Source organism: Dermochelys coriacea, chromosome 1 (assembly GCF_009764565.3).
Source record: "Dermochelys coriacea isolate rDerCor1 chromosome 1, rDerCor1.pri.v4, whole genome shotgun sequence".
Classification (NCBI taxonomy): domain Eukaryota; kingdom Metazoa; phylum Chordata; order Testudines; family Dermochelyidae; genus Dermochelys; species Dermochelys coriacea.
Window position 1 is genome coordinate 274,512,561 of NC_050068.2, and position 22,031 is coordinate 274,534,591.

Genomic DNA, 22,031 nt, shown 5'->3' on the forward strand with positions numbered 1-22,031 from the left:
CTATTGCCTTTCAAACCAAAGGTTTTTCATATACTTTGCAAGGAAAGCCTACTCTATGGCAAATGAATGGGCCATGAACTTGGGGTATGATTCTTGCTTGGAGTGAGACGTCTTGGTCAAGCGCTTGATATGATTTGTGTCAAGCAATGGTTTTTAACTTGGTGATCAAAAGGAAGCCATGTTACATCCACGAATCGCCATCATTTATCCTAAATGGCTATCTTATAAATGCAAACTTACAGGTGAGGAGCTAGTGGGGGGAAACAGAGAAATTATCAGATGAGATTGCAAAGAGACCTCAACATTCACTGTCAAAGCCAGCATAGCAATCTGTTGTTTGCTACCAACCCTAAGGGCATCCAAGAAGGGGCTATTGCCAGGGAAGAGGGAAGAATATGGAGCAGAAGTTTCCAAGGAAACTGTGATGGGATCCATGGGGTGCAGCCTGGGACTGTGGGACCACTGTGACCCCTTAACTCTCCAGCCTGGGCGGTCTTTCGCAATGCTTTGCTAGTGGCAAGCAGAAAACCCTTCCAGATGCTGTTATCACTCAGCATAATCACATGTGGAGCCCCACATCCAGCTAGATTGCATGAATGCTTCCAGAGCCGCTCATGAATCACACAGAGAAAGGTACCAGCCAAATCCTCCCAGCTTTGTACCTCAGGAATATACCGTCTTGCACTGCTCAAGACCCTTTATAGAGCAATGCAAGTTTATCAATTGATTCACCACTTCATCAATGGAAAGTGGGTATACACCAGCCTCTGTGACCTGAACAGATTTACCAAGCTCTTCAGGAAAACTCACTGGTAAAGATAAACAGTAAAACAAGTTTATTGATAGATTACAAAAGATAGATTTTAAGTGATTAGAAGTGATAGGCAAAAAGTCAGAGTGGTTACCAAAATTAAAATATAATATAAGCATGCAGTCTAAACCTTAACCCTATCACATTAGACAGTATTTAGATGAAGCAATGTTCTCACCCCTCTGGACCTTACAATCCTTAATATACAGGTTTGTCTCTTAAACCTGGGGAAGTCTCCTCTGTTGAAGTCTTCACTCTTCTGAGCATTCTTGTTGCTTGCAGCGTAGGTAGAGGGAGGAGAAAAGGAAAAGCATAGGGCTACTGTGTTCTGTTTTATATCATTAGTCCGTGTGCTTGGAGAACACCAGACATGCCTGGACTTGTGGGCATTGCTGAGTCACCAGTCAAGATTGAGCAATTCCCCTGGTGTGGCCTTGTGCAAGTGAGTCATTGAATTGTAACCCTTGAAGGACAATGGCTATTGATGGTTGTTTGACACCCATCCGGGCATTGGTTAGCTCCCTTGTCCTTGTCTCTGGGGATCTAATATCTGGACAATTCCCCAACTGTCGGCATATTTTAGTAACAACCATACAACACATTCTCCTAACTTCATATTCATTAATGATGTACATATTTAGATGGAACATTGGGTTTCAGCAGATCATAACTTTTTCCGATGCCTCACATGGCCTGCTTTATATGCAATATCACAATTATATACAAATGAGGAATATGGTGGTTACAGGATGCTCCCCTGAGGTATAGAGTGTCTCAGAAACCTAGAGAAGTTTTCCTCCAAAGCAACAATTTTCAGCATGACTGTAATAGAGTCCTTGGTGGGTTAGGTGGCCTAGCGGTTAGAGCACGTGGTGCCCCCTCCCTCCCAGTCTTTCAGTCCTGGTCCTCTTTTACTCAGAGGTGCAGTGAGGGGTACACGTGACTGAGTTCTTCCTGTAGTGGGGGGCAATGATGGGGGGGCTCTGACCCAGGGCTGTAGAAGGGTCAACAATATATGGCTCCCAAAGTTGTCCTCTGAGTTACTCTCCCTTCATTGCTTCCTAGTGCTGCTTTTCTCTCACAGCTTTCAGTCCCAGATAACTGAATTGTCAGTGCCAACCAGCTCAGCATATAGTCTCACTTCCCTCAGGGAGGCTTCTATGGTGCCTTGACAGGAGCCTTCAGGATAGGTGTGTCCTCCTCCCCTCTTCTGAGCTGGGTTGCTCCCTTTTCAATCTTTTCTGCAATTGGAGCATGCTCTGCAGGGTTGGAAGGGCGGGGCTACCTGGGCCCAATGCTATCCTTTAACCCTTTCCAGCCCAGTATGGGGTTTGTATACACCATCACAATGACAAAGACATAAAGTGTTTGTTTACAAGAGATCACAATTCCAGTGCAAGACTGTTCCGTCTGAGCTGTCCTCTTCACCCAGAATCTTAAGTGGTGAAAGTAGTCACAGCAAGGCACAGATGACATGTTACACACCTATACCCATGCATAGATAACATGCCAATCAGTACCCTGTCCAGAGAAATGGACCCTTTCATAAATGAACAGCTACTGAAAAGGATTCATAGCAACTAGTTCTTCATAATCAAGATATTTTGATCCCAATGCAGAGAATTTGTCACCAAGGTGTCAAAACAGACATGTCTTTGGCTGTAATTTTACCAGAATGGTCAAGACTTGCAAAGATCTAAAACTTCATTGCATCAATCACTTCTTGAGGGATCATCAATAGCCATATATCTCTAATGGCTAGGATTTCTGGTGCCATGCATTAACTTCATCCCACGAGTGGGTTTTCTCAAAATATACCTGCTAAAAATCCTTCTGAGGACATAGAACGATGCACTTGATGCAATGTAAATTAGGTGTCATTCTCAGATGGTATCCAAATGCCCCTTTGTGGGCAGCTAAGTGTGACAGATATAGAAATTTCCTGCAATATCCTTGAAAGACGTTATGGTATTAAATGTGTATATTATTGTGGACAAGAGACTGTATATAATTTCATGGGGTAGGGTGACCACAGCTTCTCCAGGAACTGAGAACAGGGTGGAGTGATTGGGGAAATTCATTCAGATTGCGACACTTCCAGAGAAGTACCACCACCTAGCGAAGCTCGCATATACTAGTTCAAACTGGATTCTCCAGAGACCAACAGACAAAAAAGGACTTCTGAACAAATAACCTGAGTTTAAACTGACTTAGTGCCTTCTTTCTTATTAATCAAATGGACAGGACCTTTTGCTCAAGGGCCCCCAATCCTTTCTGGAAAGAGTTAGAAGGCCTTACTGAGGCCCCAAAAGACTGATGAGTCACTGCTTGTAAGCTTTTAATGTGCATAGATGAACTTTTATTTTAATATCTCTAATGTTTTCATCTTAAGAATAAATGTGCTTGCTTATAAAGGGCAATCACATGGTCCATATGCCTTCGGAGAGACAGCAAAGCACAGACGCTGGCCTGTTTAGGCAGCCTAGCTTGCTAGGGATATCACAGTGTAGACAGGAAACTGTGTGTCCTGGAAAAAATCCTGCCCACAACGGAGAGAGACATGGGTCTCCAACCAAGAGAGATGACGGCTGAGAAGCCAAGAGCCTCGAGTGGGTGCCCTCAAGCAACCATGGGGGAGAAAATAGAGGTGCAGTTTTCCTGAACTGTGACAGTAAGTGCAAATAACATGTGGAAAGCCAACCCAGTTTTCAGTCTAGATCTTTGCATATTTACTATGGAAGCAAGCATACAAGATTTCCAAAATCTAACAGTACACATCCTTTTAGTTCATTTTGACACCTCTGTCAGGGAGTATCTTAAAAAATACACCACATACATGGCCATAGGAGTTCATACCAGTCGTCCATCAAGTCCCCTATACTGACTATGATGTAACCAGTACCAGCTACATTAGTAGAAGATGCAAGAAACTACATAGTGGGCAATTTTGGTACTCTCGGAAGTCTCCTCCTACTTTCCGTAAGGGGTTTGCTTATGTTTGAGGCATGAGTGTTTATATCACTTCCAAAACTAGGGGTAACAAAAGGTGAAAGCTTCTCCATGGCAATGGAAATAATGTCCTGGGTATGAATCTGCTACTTTTCCAGAGAGTTCACCTAAAAGATACAGAAAAGAAGAAAAGGGAGAGTTTTGGTCCTCCTTCTAGTGCTCCAGCTCTATTGGCCCAGAAGAAACTTTAGACATGCCAGACAGCCAACAACCCCACATTGTACCTGCTGAAAACACCAGACCCCTTGAAGCAGGGACTCCTCCTTTAAGATTGGGAATATCTGCATTTAACAGCCTGGGTATCAGAAAAGAAGTGTAGTTCAGCATGGATTTTCCATTAATTCTAATACAGTTTGGTATCCAGACAGAACTCAATCAGAATAATTAATTGATCTGGTCAAATTTATGTTTCTGGTGTGAGGGGAAACAGAAAGCTCTTTGGGGTAGTGTTTGCACTGTGCTCAGCACAGTGGGGCCCTTACCACTAGATGTGATGCAAATAATAATCCCAAAGTTCTGGTGATTTTAGCTATACTAGAGTTTCTCCAGGAGGTTTGGTTGGAGTCCTACTTAGAAATGTGGATACCAGCCATACCAGCATTTTGTAAGCTCCATCTTAGCATCAGGTGCCAAGTTTAATCACAGTGACAAATTAGACATACCTTGCCTGTTGTTTCTCATCATCATTGCCTCTGAAGGCAACATTTGGAATTAGTTCCCATATCCATACAAGACCTTTGTCATAAGGAAAAGGTTATTTCTATAGCTCCAGAAACCTTTCTGTTCAAGGTAAGTTCCTCTTGCCACGATTCCTGGGAAGTAGTTCTTCCATCATTTTGTATGAACCCTTGGAAGCTTGTGGAACAAATGGGTGTTCTTGGAGCTTTAAAGATACAGCTACAGCATATGGACTATGTATACCAATTGTAGCTGGTTCATCTTATTCTTCCAAAATGCCAAGAGCTTGAGGTTGCTGCAGGCAAGATGTGAAAATCCTGCATCAGTTGTTAGGCATATGAGAAACTATTTGTAGAAGTCCCTAAAGGCACTGGGGGAAAGTGTCTGAGCCTCATCTCAGGAAGATTTACAAAGTAAGTTTTTCCTCTGCAGCCTTTGGTAGGAAGTTGCTACTGCTTTGGTTCCCACACAGCTCCTTCGTTTATAAAGCTCTTGCTTTGTGTGGGGGGATCTTCCTTTCCTGCATATTATTTTACTATAATAATTAAACTGCTTCTCCTTTCCCTCTACTACTGGGATTCACTGCTTGCTACTTTCCATGAGTAATAAATGAGGAGAGAAGCTGTGCAACAGAATGAGAAATTTCTTACCTGATAATTTTCTTTCTATTAGCAGCTTCTCTCTGAATTTCATCCAATTTAGTAGTCTGGTAATTCACCAGAATATAACTGAAAATTTTCTCTAAAGGAAGATTTAGACATATATTGTTTTAAGGGGATAGTTGCCTTAAAGCTAATAATTATTTGCTGGAATATTTCTGTGATGTGCAAGAACTCTTCTGGTGGCCTGAGCTGAAGGGTGAAGCTTAGCCCTCAAGTCTCCTGCAACAACATTGGACCACCTGTGAATTCCACAGGTGGAGGGCATTAGTCCATGAGTAATGAATTTGGAGAGAAGCTGCTAATAGAAAGAAAATGATCAGGTAAGAAATTTCTCAATTCAACATCTCTAAAACTATCATAAGATTCTAATGCATACTTTACTAGAAGAGCATGTTGAGAATGGTCTTTGAAGTGAAATGTGTTGATGATATGGGACCACAGCACACATTGTTTTTGTTTATTTTTGTGTATGAAGTTTTATTTTTTGTAATAGATGGTAACAACAAATGAACTGGAGTAGAATCACTTGCATTATCTCTTGGTTTTCTGATTGTCATGCACTTTTATATTGTTATCCTCACAAATCTTTATTTGAGAGACTGCATGAAGTAGGGGAACATGGATGGTGTGGGGATTGAGAGCTCCTCAGTTCTAATACTAGTTTTGTCACTGATTCACTTTGTGACCTTTAATCTGTGTGTCTGTTTCTCCATATGTAAAATGGAATAATAATATCGCCTATCTTACAGGGCTGCTGTGATGGTTAAAGTATTTATGGTGCTTCAAAACTGTAAAAGCACTATATATGTATATGTATATATATATGTATATGTGTGTGTGTGTGTGTGTGTGTGTGTGTGTGTGTGTATGTATGTATGTATGTATATATATATATATATGAGATACTTTTAATTGTAGAAAATCAAATTGAGTTTTATATCGCCTTTAGTCCTTATGTATGTAGTTGAGTGGTTTGTGCCAGCACTACTTACTCTCCTGAGGAATTCTAAACTAAAGACCAAATGAAGTACCTCCCATTGTCTTCTCCAGTCTGTATCCAAGGGTAGAATTTGGCTCTTGAGATTCCATAACATATGACAGTTAAGCTATTTAAAATATATATAAAGACGTTATTCTTGTCATTCTAGCTTGCTCTTCGAAATGAGGATGCAGAAAATGAAAACAGCAAGTTAAGAAGAGAGGTTAGTACAAAAGTGTTATTCATACAATACCTATCAAATGAATGGACTGGCTTAATTTATTTCATATATGTTTCTCTTTAATTTTTGACGGAACAGTCTAATTTTATTTTGACACATTTATCAAGTACTGGAACTAGGGAAAAGTTAAGTTCTAAGTAACCAGATTTTAAGACTCTCCTTTCAAAGAAGTACATGTTTGGTGAAACTTGGCTCTTTGAGGTTAGGAATTGCATCTGTCTGAATTTGCATAGCTCATAAGACAATGAGGCCATTATTTTGACTGAGCCTCTGAGGTCTACTGTAATAAAAATATGAAATAATAAAAACCTTTTTTTAGAATCATAATATAAAATAATTTAAATTTAAATATACTGCATTACTTTAGATGCCAAAATGAAGTAAAATAATGGCTAGGCTGATCTCTCAGGGTGGATTATTTAGTGATACTCATAGGGTATTTTAGGCAACTGGACACTTTTCTTGCGTGTGGGAACTTTTGCAGTTTCCCCCTTCTCTTTTTCTAACATTCATCCATTAGTAAGGTCCTCTTTCAGGCCACAGCTACCAAGATGCACTTCTTCCAACACTGCCATTGCTGCACTGCTCCTTTCTCATGTCATTGGTTGTGGTATTCTATGTTCCTGTTGACTGGCTGTGTGAAATGTCACTTGGCTGCCTTTTAGAGCAAGTTTTAAAGGACATGCAAAAGAATCTTACAAACTTCTTTAGTTTCTGGTATTTTTTCTGTCTGCTGAGAAATTTCCAGATCTTGAATTTTCAGTGAGTTTGAGATTTTGAAAGCTAATTTTTCCCTTCCTTGTCAAAACTGATGAGTTTCACTTATTTAAGTTTAGAAGCTATGTGCTTGGTAGTCTTTTAATTTCTAATATACAGTTCCATTATTCTTTGTTAATGTATATAAAGATATGTATTTTTTAAAATTTTTCTCTTTTTGCTTAAGTCTTATTTTTTTAAAATGTATTATTTCTAATTCTGTGTTGCTTTTCATCTCCTTTCTTCTTACTTTGTTCTGTCCTTTTTAATTTGGAGAAAAAACGAATAAAGAAAAAGGTGAGGATCTAAGGTATTCAAAAGCATACTGTAGGAATTTGAATGAGCTTTTACTGTCCTAAATGTGTGTGGTAGCTTTCTAGAAAAATAGTATTTTCAACCTCTAATTTTTACTAATTCTTTATTTTGGGGCTTCTTTGTATGCAGAATGAACAACTTCGCCAGGATGTAATTGACTACCAGAGACAAATAGATTCACAAAAGGAAATGCATATGTCACGTAGAGGAGATGAGTCCGATTACAGATCTCAATTATCCAAAAAGAACTTGGAGCTTGTCCAATATCTGGATGAAATTCAGGTAGTGTTTATGGATGCTTAATCAATTTAGTACAATGATAATGATATCAATTTATTGTCATTTGGCATAACCTTTCAGTGCCTAACAGACTGGGCTGGATTTCAAGTGGTCATCTAGAGTGTATCCCATTACTAATCCCCTAAATCCCCTTCCAGACCCTACATTTAGCACAACAGTTATATACTGATACAAGATTTGAAGTACCAAACCATGTATTTTTTCAAAGTAACTTTTTCTTTAACTTTGTAGAGCTTGACTGAAACTAATGAGAAATTAGAAACTCAAAACCAGGAAATGAGGAAGAACTTGGAAGAATCAGTGCAGGAAATGGAGAAGATGACTGATGAGTATAACAAAATGAAACTTATTGTGCAGCAGTCTGATATTGTTATGGACCAATTAAGAAAGGAAAAGGAACAGTATAAGTTTCAGGTAATAAATGGCTCATCCATTATTGAAGGGTATGTAATTTTCTGGACAATGCTGCATACTGGCGATTTGCCTTAAACCTAAGACGCAATATTTTAATGTTTTAAAAATGCAGCTTTCTTTCTCGCAGAGAAAAAATGTTCAGCTTATTTTATTCAACTCCAAATAAGAAAAAATACTACTTTCTTTAACAAAACAAAACAAAAAATGGTTCTTGACTAGAGAGCCTACTTGAAACCCGGCACAAATGTTGAGAACTTGATTATAAATCATAGATAAAAAGCTTCATATAAAATGTTAGCATTCCTCTAACTGTATTACAAGTTTGTATCACTGCTATAGCATTAATGTAATAAGTGTATTTACAGGTGTGTGTTTGTGTCTGTGTGTATAGTATAATATAATATAATATATAATTATAATGTGTAAATTTTTATGGAATTAATCAATGTCAATTTACAGATCCAGGAACTAACAGACCAACTTAAAGCAAAAAATGAAGAAGATGATCCCCTCATAGCAGCTGTAAATGCAAAAGTTGAAGAATGGAAGGTACTTTATAGTAGTTTCTGATTGCATGTTACCTTTAGGAATTATTGCAGGTGTCTCTTCTTATTATGTTGCTTATGTTCCTTGCAGAGAATCTTGGCTTCTAAAGATGATGAAATCATAGAATATCAGCAGATGTTGTTTAACTTGAGAGAGAAACTGAAAATGGCCCAACTTGATGCAGACAAAAACAATGTTATGGCACTCCAGCAGGTACAGTCTATGCAAACGTGCATGTGTCATAACCTCTGTTTTAAACAACTGCCTGTACAGTCCATGTGTCAAACACTATGTCACTGGGCAGCTGAGAGTCTGTTTCCCATCTATGCAAAGGCTTACCTCCTTTCAAGTGTCCCTCGTTTTAGTCCCAACATTATTCATGTTCCACACAAATTTGGTGTCCTTTCACTTTTGCTGTAGAAAATTATTGACATCAGAAATAAGGAATTGTAAAACCATATGCAACTGTGTCAATCTCTTACCTTTCAGCTGAAATATGGCTGGTTTGATTTCTGCCAAAGACTGAACTTTTGTTTCTGCAAAGTTTTTATCAAATCAATTCAGCTGTTATTTTTGAGACTTTCCTGTTATACAATCTTTCTGTGACTTCTTTTGAACTGTTCTCCTTTCACTCAGCATAGAGAAATACATCATACTCTGTATGCAGTTTCCGAAGCTGCACATGCATGCACAGAATCTGTAGAATACTGGTATACTTTTAAGAACTCACATTGCACATATACAACTAGATGGTACAAAGTACATTTTTATTTTTTAAACCTCTAACTTTGAGAAATCCCAACCAAATTTTCACTAAACCTCTGAAAGACGCATGCAACCAGGAACAGAGGAATTGCCCTACAGGCCAGCAGTCTGACTAGTCCAGAATCCTGTCTCTGTCAGTAGCCAGGACCAGATGCTTATGAGGAATTTGCAAGAAAGACCCCAATCTTGCCAACATGCAAATGCTTAACTTTCGTTGGTCCACTGAAATTGATATACATCTCAAAACAGCTCAATAAATATGTATTTAAAGGGTATTGCTTTAAGTACTATTTTTACAAGCTTGTATTAATTGTATATTTTACTTTTGACTGTTTTTCTTTTATTTTTACTGGTTTGCCTTTATATACCCAACTACTAGATAATATCTGAACTTTATATTGTATTACTGGTTCTTTAAATGTTTCTTTCAGATTTTTTTTGTATTAATTGTTCTACATCTCTTCATTTTCTTTCTGTTCAAAGTAGTAAGTTACTCTGTGTTAGTAGTTTATTAAATGTTAATTACTTTTCTAACATAATTGTATTTTTGTAGGGGGTGGAAGAACGAGACAGTCAGATCAGGTTGCTCACTGAGCAAGTTGAACAATATACAAAAGAAATGGAAAAAAATGCATTGATTATTGAGGATTTGAAAAATGAACTCCAAAAAGATAAAGGTAAGTTGGAATTTTTATTTAAAGATATATGTTGTCAACTTGTAATGAGTATTTTTTAAAACTTTATATTGTTTTTGGTATTTTTAAAGAATATGAATGAAATTTATTCTCTTACTATTCACTATTTCCATTTGACAGACATTGGGGACTGACTTTCAGTGTGTGGGTGTGATCAAATTAATAATTTATAGTTATTGAAGTATCTAGTATTAACGTCTGTTTTATAAATACTTGTCATATTTCTTCAAGTTCTATAGACTTATGTAAGTTTTGTCTTAGAAATATACAGTTACATCTTCTCTTGCATAGTTGTATATACAAACAGTAATACATTGCCTACATACTAATTTTAAAAGTAGATCATTTCACTGTGACTGTGAAAAATTACCTTTAAAAAGAGTAAGTTAAATTCAAATACAAACTGCAGTAAGAAAACATTTATTAGACCACCAGAAGCAAAGAAATTAAGCTGGGCTCTGATTCTACATAGATTTATTTATCTTCATAGGGAAGTTATAAGGGTATAAGGCAGGGGTGGCCAACCTGAGCCTGAGAAGGAGCCAGAATTTACCAATGTACATTGCCAAAGAGCCACAGTAATACATCAGCAGCCCCCGATCAGCTCCTCCCCCTGCTTCCAGCACCTCCCACCCACCGGCAGCTCCACTGATCAGTGCCTACGCCTCCCTCCTCAGACCTTCCGATCAACTGTTTCGTGGCATGCAGGAGGTTCTGGGACGGGGGCAGGAAAGGGGAGGAGCGAGGGCATGGCTGGCTCAGGATGGGCCGGGAAGGGGTGGAGTGGGGGCAGGGCCTGTGGCAGAGCCAGGGGTTGAGCTGTGAGTACCCCATGGCACATTGGAAAGTTGGTACCTGTAGCTCCAGCCCCAGAGTCAGTGCCTTATCAAGGAGCTGCATATTAACTTCTGAAGAGCCCACCCCTGGTATAAGGTGTGAATTTAAACAGCTATAACTTTACTGGTATAATACCCCTTGTGGATGGTTATTCTGGTATAAAATGCCTCTTTCTGGTTTAATTTATGTCACTTTGGAATCAGTTTAAGATGAGCTGGGGAAAAAAAAAATTCTTTTTCTGGAATAAGAGTTTTTATGTAGAGGAGTTATACCAGTATAAATGTAACAGTTTAACTACACTAGTATAATTATACCACTATAACTAGATACATTTCCCATGTAGTCACGCCCTTACAAATATGCTTAACTTAATTTACTGTGAGCACTTCCTTCAGCTTCAATGGAAGTAATCTGAATGCATAAGATTAAACATATACATAAGTCTTTGCAGAATCAGGGCCTTAGTATATAAAGTCTTGATCCTGTAAGTCTTACACACATGAAAAGTTTTAAATATGTGAGTTGTGCCATTGAACTGAAATGGAATGCTATTTTCCATTATATGAACTAACTTTACATAAGTTGCTGTAACGGTTGCTTATAAAAATAAAAAGGCCATAATATAAACTAGTGTAAAACTATTTATTTCAGAATGAAGTTAAAAGATTGGTGAAAACCAAAATTCAAATACAAAATAATAATTTACTTGAGGCAACTTTTCTAGATTTCAGTCCAAGCAAAATGGAAGCATTCAGTTACCTCATATCAGAAATAGCTTAATGTTCTTAATCATTCAAAATATAACAGCAAAATTTTGCTTTTCTTTCCAGGTCTCTCATCTCTTGCTCAGCAGAATCGTATTAGAGAAATACAGGAAAAATTACAACTGCTGGAACAGAGAACTAAAGAGGCTGAGAGAGTGGCAGAATTAGCAGAGTCTGATGCTAGGGAAAAGGACAGAGAACTCATTGAAGCTCTGAAGCAAATGAGAGACTATGAAACGGTACACAGTTTGTTTGATAAAATGGAAAGAGCAGTTTTTGACTATCTTCAACAGATTATTTTTTTGTTTGTTTGTTTGCAGTTTTTCCATTTACTATGTCCTAGCTGAAAAATAAAACAAAAACAAATGTCAAATGAACAACTTCCCATGTTGTTTTTTCTCTCATTCTTATGCATTCCTTGACCTTGTTGTAAATGGTAGATGAGTGAATTGAGTCTTGAGTTAGCCATATTTGGCAAGGTAAATGAAGCATTTATTTGAGCATCCAGAATAGTTGTCTTGAGACAACAGAAGTTGGATAGCCAAGATGAGGAACTTCTGAGGGGTCAACACTTAAGCTAGTAACAGAACTCCATCTTGCAGATGGTGGGAAAAGCATTTCTGAAAATCACTGGCAGCACCAAGTAAAAAAATTTTTGTCGGAGAAGTAAGATAAATGAAAAGATACCATTTTTAGATAGATTTCAGAGTAGCAGCTGTTTTAGTCTGTATTCACAAAAAGAAAAGGAGTACTTGTGGCACCTTAGAGACTAACAAATTTATTTGAGCGTAAGCTTTCGTGAGCTACAGCTCACTTCATCGGATGCATTAATGATGAAGTGAGCTGTAGCTCACGAAAGCTTATGCTCAAATAAATTTGTTAGTCTCTAAGGTGCCACAAGTACTCCTTTTCATTTTTAGATAATCACTTTCCTGGTCCAACTGTGCTTTAAATTTTTTTATTCGTAAAATACTCTGCAAATTTGGGCCCTGATTCTTTGCAGAGTTCTGTGTGTGTGGCACTCATTGCAGGATCAGGGACTTAGCGTGTGCATGTTACACATGTACATCTCTGGGTAAAGAAAAAGATGCAGTTCCTTTCCATTGCATGAATTATGTTGTTTGTTAAATAGTAAATGTCGCATTGCCGGATGATGTCTGATTATCAGTGATAAGCTTTAAGTTTTTGGGGTTTTTTTCGAGCTATACTTGTGAAAGGGTGATCATGTGACAATTCTGTTTGACAATGCAATGAAAGGTTTTTGTTTACCATATTTTCAAAATAAGAAACGAGAACCTTTTTTCTGGCAACATTTTTTAGGGTAGCAGAATATTCATGCAAAAGTACTTTTTAAAAATGTGCGCTAGTATCACTACTTCAGACTCAGCAGAGAGGTATGTGTATTTCTCAACGGTAGAGGATTTTTTAAAATAACTCAGTGTTCTGAATAAGTTTATTATGAAACATTGAACAAGTATGGTTAACATTTACTTTGAGCAAAAAACACCTTTGTGTTCATACTCATTCTACTTTTCACTGCAAAAGCTGTTTGGAAAAGCAATATGTCTTAAGCAAACTTTTTTAATTATTAAAGAACCCCGTATATTTTCATTGATAAAATAAAAAAATAGGACATTTCAGATTTCCAAAAGAAGATCTCCGGGACGTTATGTAAAATCTGTATGTATGGTCTTTGACAAAGGTATGCTGGAATTCAGTAAAACTGCATGCATTGTCATGGTGACACTACTTACAAACACTTATAGTCATATGCAAATTTTGATCAAAAATTTAAAAAAGAAAAGAGACATAAAATATTGTAAATTAAGACTTCCATTCTGATTACAAAGTGCGATTTTCCATGATCAGAAAAATGATTATACTTGCTCTTCATGGACTTTCGATCAGGTCTCTCAAGAGGGTGGATTACTTCAACTTAATCCTATAATGTTCTTTCAAAAGAATCCCTCCACTTACTCATAACCTTCTTCTTGCCTGTCATGAGTCTTTCATTTTAGTATAATGTTTGGACAATTGACGAAGTCCTTTTAAATTAACTTTTGGGACTATTTCAGGGAATATATGGTTTGGAAGATGCTATTGCTGAAATAAAGGATTTAAAAAAGCAGATTAAAATAAGAGATCGTGAGACTGAAGGATTGATTAAGGAAGTGAACAAACTTGAACTTAAAATCAATGATTTTCTTGATGAAAATGAAGACCTCAGGGAACGCTTAGGTATGTCATTTATGAAATTTTACAAAGATTTCACTGTGTCATAGAGTTCAAATAACATTATATTAATGCAAATATCTTACCTTATTGTAATTCAGTGTGTGTAAATTATTTTAGTTTTCTTTCCAAAAATGAAGTGATTAATTTATTTCTTTATTTATTAGGAAGAAATGATTAGCTGTAGGATTGTTCATGAACAAATGTGGTCAGTAAGCTGCTCTTGACTGAGCTACGTTTCTCTCCTTCCTCCTCCCCCAGAAGAACAAGAGGAAGTAGTGTTTGCAACCTTCATTTTTATTTCCATGATGCTATCTAACTTTTCCTGATTCCAGAATGTCTCATGCAGCATAGTACATTCTAACACTATGATATTTGTGAAGAAAATATTATAGTGTTGTCTGTCATAATATTGATTGAAAAATGCAGAAAGAAAAAACATGAGTTAGTCTGTGTAGGCTTTTATAGCAAAAGATAAATTACTACCTGAAGTTAAGTATATTACTTTTAGTTATGGGTAAATCAACTAATATTGTCCTTTTTCCAGATTATATTAGGCATGGAGGAGCTGTTATATATGAAGAAAATAAGTGCCCTTACTGGTTTTCTGTATAATTATTTGTAATCCTACTTGAATATTAAAGTATTCTTATTTAAATGAGTTATGTGTTAATGCTTTGTAAAGTTAGAATTATTTTATCTAACTAATGAATAATTACACAGCATGGATTGTGTTTCAGGTCTTGATCCAAAGACAATGATAGATTTAACTGAACTGAAAAACAGCAAGGCACTAAAACAGCAGCAGTACAGAGCTGAAAACCAGATCCTTTTGAAAGAGGCAAGTGATAAACTATGTTTAGGCGTATTTTGTAAAATGAAACTGAACAGAAATAAATATTAATATTTGATTAATGTGCAGATTGAAAGACTGGAAGAAGAAAGAGTTGCCCTGAAACAACACATTCGTAAACTGGCTCAGGAGAAAGGAAAAAGAGCGGCAATGTTAGGTAGGACAGAATCATGGCAGTTTATTTAGATTTTGTCAGTTTTCAGACAAGCCACTAAAAGTTATTCTGTGTAGATATATTTGGGATAACTTGACAATGTGCCGCATTTGCTAATGTATCTAAATGTTATGAAGCCGAGTATAGATAGTGGCCCAGATCTTCAGCTTCACCAGAGTTCTAGTTGGTGTATCTGAAGGAAAGAGATGGATTGGCTTTTTATTTCACTAATCCTCCAGCCTCTTGTGTGTTCTAACTTGTGCTGGCTTGTAATGGCTTCTGAAGTGTTATCAGAGTGCAGAACGCTCCAGCCACACCCTCCCTCTCTCCTCAGGCAAATGTTTGTAACAGAGACATTGCAAAGAGCTGGCTATGCCAATTCTACACCAGCCAGAAGTACATCCACCCCAGGGGAATCATCAGCTACCTACCAGGAGCAACTTTGACTTCTTTGCATCACAGAACAGGGACCAGAAATCTAGCCCACTGTTTGGAATGTTTCATTTTGTTGTCAGAAGATTGATAAATTCATTCATAATAATTTGTTGTTATTCATACATGTATTGGTAATTAGGATTGGATGCAGATGACCTGCAGCTGATTGATAGCTTTACTGAAGATCTGAAGATAAAAAAAGGGAAATCAGACTTCATGAGCACAGTTAATGTTGATGAAGTTAAAGCAAAGGTAGGGTCATGATATGTTAATGCATATTGTATTTTTTTCTGTATGAATTGGGCCCCAAAATAGGAACTGTTAGTGTCTGAGTATATAGTTTTTAGACTTACACTAATAATTAATAACTATTTGGAACTATCTAAAGAAACAATCCTAAATGAATCGTCTTTACATACTGATGTAACAATAATAAGCATTGTTTACTTTTCTATGAATACAGGATAACAATTCATATAACATGGAAATGAAAAACATACTTTCAATTAGACGAGCATCATTTAATGTGTTAAAATCTGAGAAGGATATATCTGAAAATACCATGGCTTTGGGAAATCTATCAAGAAGAATTTCTAGGGTACTTCATAATCTAAATCACTCAGAAAAAAGTGGAAATATTTTTGTCCAGTTAGATTCTAGACACCTGGCACAGATGCAGCCGAAAGATGATGGCCATAGTTCAGAAACTTTTACTATAAAAGAACTTTACAGATCATCAGGATTACAATCTACAGAGACATTAGGGACAACAGGCTATGCAACTAACAGACAGCTATCGAAAGGCTTAAAATCAGGCCATCCATGTTCATTTTCTGCTGCACAAATAATTCAAAAGGATTCCAAAAGCCAGCAGATACAAGGACAGAACAGCCAAAGTTATGGGGAAAAAGCATCTTTTCAGAAACAAACAGCAATATGCTCTGGTTCAGACCAAACATTTTCTGAAGATTTCCAGGGAGGGCTGTCTCTTAGTCAAAAATCTGCCATTTTTTGTCAGTCTATTCTTGGAAAGCCATCAACACCATATAAATCACAAGTAGTGAAGCTGAAAGATGAACAGGACTATTCTCAAATAAAGTATTCTGATTTCTTAACTGATTTTCATGATGTCAGCAAAGAACAGATAGCCTTTCCAGAATCATTGCAGGCAGAAATTTTGAAAAGTGGACTTGAAGGTGGACCATCAGAATATGTATGTCAGGTAGATCCAGTCGAAAATCTCATAGGGCAGTTGAGGAGTGAATTATTTTTTCTTAGATCACAGGTGAGGCTTCTCCACTATACCTGTAAGTTTACCTTTTGTAATTATTCAGAAAATATATTCAGTAACAGATAACAGACAATGTACATGTTTTATTTTCTGTGTTTCAACTTGATTAAAGTATATAAGACAGTTCTATTCCAGCACATTTAAGGTTTCGGTAATAAAACATAGAAAGTTCTTTAAATATAAAGCCACCAGAATCACAACTGCTTCTTAGTCAATATGTAGACAGTAAAAGTGTAAAAGAGTTGTTGTTTTTTTTTTTTAAATGGAAAACAAGATTAGAGAACTTTTTAGTTCTGTGGTCAGTTTTGTTTTTTGGAAAAAACCAAACAAACGAAACCCTTGTTTAAATTCTCCCCCTTCCAGTCTTATCTTTCAGACTCCCTCATGACTGTAGTGTTCCCTCCATTCCTATATTTTAGTTTCAGTTAAGCAACAAGCCACAGTAGCATGAGGCATAGGTGCCAACGCTATGGGTGCTCCAGGGTTGGAGCACCTACAGAAAAAAATTAGTGGGTGCTTAGCACCCACCAGTAGCCAGCTCCCTGCTCCTCCCCAGCACCTCCTATCCACTTGTGGCCCCACCAATCAACTCCTTCCCCTCCCTCCCAGCGCCTCCCACCCTCTGCGATCAGGTGCTCCGTGGTGTGCAGGAGGCGCTGGGAGTGAGGGGGAAGAGCGGGGATAGGTATACTCAGGGGAGGGGGCAGAACTGGGGCAAAAGAGGGTGGGGTGGAGGTGTAGCGGGGTTGGGAAGAGGTAAGGTGGGGGTGGAGGTTTGGGGGGAGGGGATAGGGTTGGAGTTGGGGTGGGAAGAAGGGCTGAGCACCCCTGGGCCTGGAGGAAGTGTCTGTGGCATGAGGTGAGTCACTTGTTTATTAGAAAAGGAGGACTTGTAGCACCTTAGAGACTAACAAATTTATTTGAGCATAAGCTTTCATGAACTACAGCTCACTTCTTCGGATGCATTCAGTGGAAAATACAGTGGGGAGATTTATATACACAGAGAACATGAAACAATGGGTGTTACCATACACACTGTAACAAGAGTGATCACTTAAGGTGAGCTATTACCAGCAGGAGAGCGGGGTGGAAAAAAGCCTTTTGTAGTGATAATCAAGGTGGGCCATTTCCAGCAGTTGACAAGAATGTCTGAGGAACAGCAGTGGGAGGGAGGGGACTAACCATGGGGAAATAGTTTTACTTTGTGTAATGACCCATCCACTCCCAGTCTTTATTCAAGCCTTAAGTTAATTGTATCCAGTCTGCAAATTAATTCTAATTTAGCAGTCTCTGATTGGAGTCTGTTTTTGAAGTTCTTTTGTTGAAGAATTGCCACGTTTAGGTTTGTAATCGAGTGACCAAAGAGATTGAAGTGTTCTCCAACTGGTTTTTGAATGTTATAATTCTTGACATCTGATTTGTGTCCATTTATTCTTTTACATAGAGACTGTCCCAGTTTGACCAAAGTACATGGCAGAGGGGCATTGCTGGCACATGATGGCATATATCACATTGGTAAATGTGCAGGTGAACGAGCCTCTGATGTTGTGGCTGATGTGATTAGGCCCTATGATGATGTCCCCTGAATAGATATGTGGACAGAGTTGGCAACGGGCTTTGTTGCAAGGATAGGTTCCTGGTTTAGTGGTTCTGTTGTGCGGTGTGTGGTTGTTGGTGAGTATTTGCTTCAGGTTGGGGGGCTGTCTGTAAGCAAGGACTAGCCTGTCTCCCAAGATCTGTGAGAGTGATGGGTCGTCCTTCAGGATAGATCCTTAATGATGCGTTGGAGAGGTTTTAGTTGAGGGTTGAAGGTGATGGCTAGTAGCGTTCTGTTATTTTCTTTGTTGGGCCTGTCCTATAGTAGGTAACCAGTTGGAGAAAACTTCAATCTCTTTGGTCACTCGATTACAGACCTAAAAGTGGCAATTCTTCAACAAAAAAATTAAAAAACAGACTGCAAGGAGAGACTGCTGAATTGGAATTAATTTGCAAACTGGATACAATTAACTTAGGCTTGAATAAAGACTGGAAATGGATGGATTATTACACAAAGTAAAACTATTTCCCCATGTTTATTCCCCTCTCTCTCCCCACTGTTCCTCAGACGTTCTCGTCAACTGCTGGAAATGGCCCACCCTGATTATCACTACAAAAGGTTCCCCCCCTTCCCGCTCCTGCTGGTAATAGCTCACCTTACCTGATCACTCTCGTTACAGTGTGTATGGTAACACCCATTGTTTCATGTTCTCTGTGTATATAAATCTCCCCACTGTATTTTCCACTGAATGCATCCAATGAAGTGAGCTGTAGCTCACGAAAGCTTATGCTCAAATAAATTTGTTAGTCTCTAAAGTGCCACAAGTCTTTCTTTTCTTTTTGCGGATACAGACTAACACGGCTGCTACTCTGAAACTTGTTAATTAGTTTACATTTAGATAAAGTCCAGTAATTTACAACTCTTGTCTGGATGAGGTGGGGGTTGAGACAGGGCTGCTCTTTGATATTAGTGGAAACATTAATGAATTGCTAAGGGGGAGTACAAAACTATAGCACAAGCATATAGGAACAAAATCGGAAAAGCTAAGGCACAGAATGTGTTACACCTAGCAAGGGACATAAAAGGCCATAAGAAGAGGCTCTTTAAATACATAAGGAGCAAAAGAAAGACAAAGGAAAGTGTAGGTTCTTTACTTAGCAGGGAAGGAGATGTAATAACTCATGACATCAGGAAAGTTGGCGTATTTAATGCTTATTTTGCTTCAGTTTTCACTAAAAAAGGTTAATGGTAACCAGATACTCAACACAATTAATGTTAACAACATGGAGGAAGGAACACAAGCCAAAATAGGGGACATAAGAATGGCCCTTCTGGGTCAGACCAAAGGTCCATCTAGCCCAGTATCCTGTCTTCCGACAGTGGCCAGTGCCAGGTTCCCCAGAGGGAATGAACAGAACAGGCAATCATCAAGTGACTCATTCCCAGCTTCTGGCAAACAGAGGCTAGGGACACCATTCCTACCCACCCTGGCTAATAGGCATTGATGGACCTATCCTCCATTTTTTGAACCCTGTTATGGCCTTGGCCTTCACAACATCCTCTGGCACAGATTGACTGTGCGTTGTGTGAAGAAAAACTTCCTTTTATTTGTTTTAAACCTGCTGCTTATTAATTTCATTTGGTGACCCCTAGTTCTTGTGTTATGAGAAGTAGTACACAGCACTTCCTTATTTACTTTCTCTACACCAGTCATGATTTTATAGACCTCAATCATATCTCCCCTTAGCCGTCTCTTTTCCAAGCAGTCTAATGTAGAGTTCCCCAAACTTTTCATTAGACTGCTGAAATAATCTTTCAAAGGAAGTAGTGGAGTTTCTATTGCATGAATCTTTTAAAATTGGACTGAAAGAAGCCCTGGAGATATGGAGTAGGGAAAATCATTAGCACAGGAATGGACAAGTTAATTAAAGTGTTCTTTCCCATCTCTAACTTTAATGAGTAACAACTATGAGAGGTATTTTCTAGATTTATTAAACTATTCTTTTTGATATTCATAATTGATAAATGGGACTCATGTCTGTATAAGTCAGTCTTTTAAACTATTGTCTATTATGCTTTGCTCCAACAGGTCATTTTTAAGTAATGTGTTAACAAAATTATAAAACAAATAATATAATTCATTTAATTTACTGCTAAAATGTAAAAGTTGTTTCTTTATTCATATCACAGAGAAAGTCTTGGAAAGGTAACATACATACATGGAAATCAAATCACTTGCTAATTATTCATTGTTCCTCTAGAATGAGCAGATATCCAGGGATTTGTTGGCCAAGAACACATTATATAGAAATGCAGAACTTGCACTTGAGAGATACAGAAGCCAAGCAGTGCAGGTAGTGCAAGGCTTTCAAAGGATATTTATGAAGAGAGAAAACTTTATATTCTTGCAAACATTATTTCTTTTTATTTTAATAAAATATTCGTACTGGTTTTTTTGTTGTGCAGATGACAATATTTGTTTTACTGTCCTCTTACAATAATATGATTGTACTGTCAAATATGTATGATTTAATAATATTTCTTCAGGCATCTAGTTTTATTTAACAGCCATCACTCAATTGTATGCTCTTAAGTATTCTAGTACTAAAAGACTCTCTAAATCTTATGTCTTGAAAATCCAGTTTTTAAGATTGTTTCTTTCTTTTTTGCTGGTAGAATGAATACCTTGCAAAAGAATTAAATGAGAGAGAGAAAGATTTGGAATGGAACAGGACTGCGATAGCCAAATTTCAATCTAAATGTAAGCTGTAATTCTTTGTTAGTATAGGCCATGATTAAATTTATAAATAGCTGCTGATAGTCAGATCTTTATATATAATTTGTAGAGGGCTAATAGTCTCCTGCTTTATTTTGTTACACTTGGAAATCTAATTTTTCCTTTAATATTTTAAGGTACAGTTTACTTGGTGTTTTTCAGAATGCATGACAGGCACTATATGTGTATGTGTGTATATATATTTGGATGGCTATATATATGGACCTTTTATGACCTAATACCTTTAAACTCTGAAATGTAGATTGAGGGTTGGTCCTGATAAGCTACAAAATGATGACAATGAAACTTAATTTATCAAGTATCAGAGGGATAGCCATGTTAGTCTGGATCTGTAAAAGTGGCAAAGAGTCTTGTGGTACTTTATAGACTAACAGCCGTATTGGAGCATAAGCTTTCGTGAGTGAATACCCACTTCGTCAGATGCATACATGTTACAAAGTGGGTATTCACCCACGAAAGCTTATGCTGCAGTACTTCTGTTAATTTACCAAGGTCTCTTATTTCTTTAGAACTTCAATAAATACTTTAAACTTTCATATATCTTCTTTAAAAGAGTTTCTATTGTGTGGTACATATTCCTGATTTTAAACTTAAAGGTTAACATTAGTGGCACTATATGGAACACATTTTATTTATTTTAATATATGGTTGGTATTTAAAAAAAACTAATTGCGTAGATCCAATCCAGTACAGCACTTAAGCACATGCCTAACTTTAAACCCATGAATGTCCCATTGAAGACAGTGGCGCACAACTCACTTGCTTAAAGTTAGGCATGTGCTTATGTGCTTTGCTGGATCAGATCATTAGTAAACAAGGGGTTGGGGAGTCAGAATGACGCATTTACTACTTGTGCACAGAAATCTGAAGTCTCTGAACTCTGTAGATGAGTGTGTATTTCCTTGAATAAGATGAGCCATTTTTATTATATGTCAGACTAACAGAAACTGAGATGGACTT

At 37.5% G+C, this 22,031-nt stretch overlaps 1 protein-coding gene across 1 annotated transcript in view; it reads left to right on the forward strand.

The window, feature by feature from the left end:
• CEP290 (centrosomal protein 290) overlaps positions 1-22,031 on the forward strand; it is a 103,233-nt gene that overhangs the window by 12,884 nt on the left and 68,318 nt on the right. The window contains 14 exon segments of the mRNA XM_043492570.1: positions 6,309-6,362; positions 7,581-7,733; positions 7,983-8,165; positions 8,625-8,714; positions 8,802-8,924; positions 10,030-10,153; positions 11,839-12,011; positions 13,848-14,010; positions 14,745-14,845; positions 14,927-15,014; positions 15,586-15,698; positions 15,910-16,731; positions 20,536-20,628; positions 20,951-21,035. Coding sequence (XP_043348505.1) covers positions 6,309-6,362; positions 7,581-7,733; positions 7,983-8,165; positions 8,625-8,714; positions 8,802-8,924; positions 10,030-10,153; positions 11,839-12,011; positions 13,848-14,010; positions 14,745-14,845; positions 14,927-15,014; positions 15,586-15,698; positions 15,910-16,731; positions 20,536-20,628; positions 20,951-21,035 — 2,365 coding nt within the window.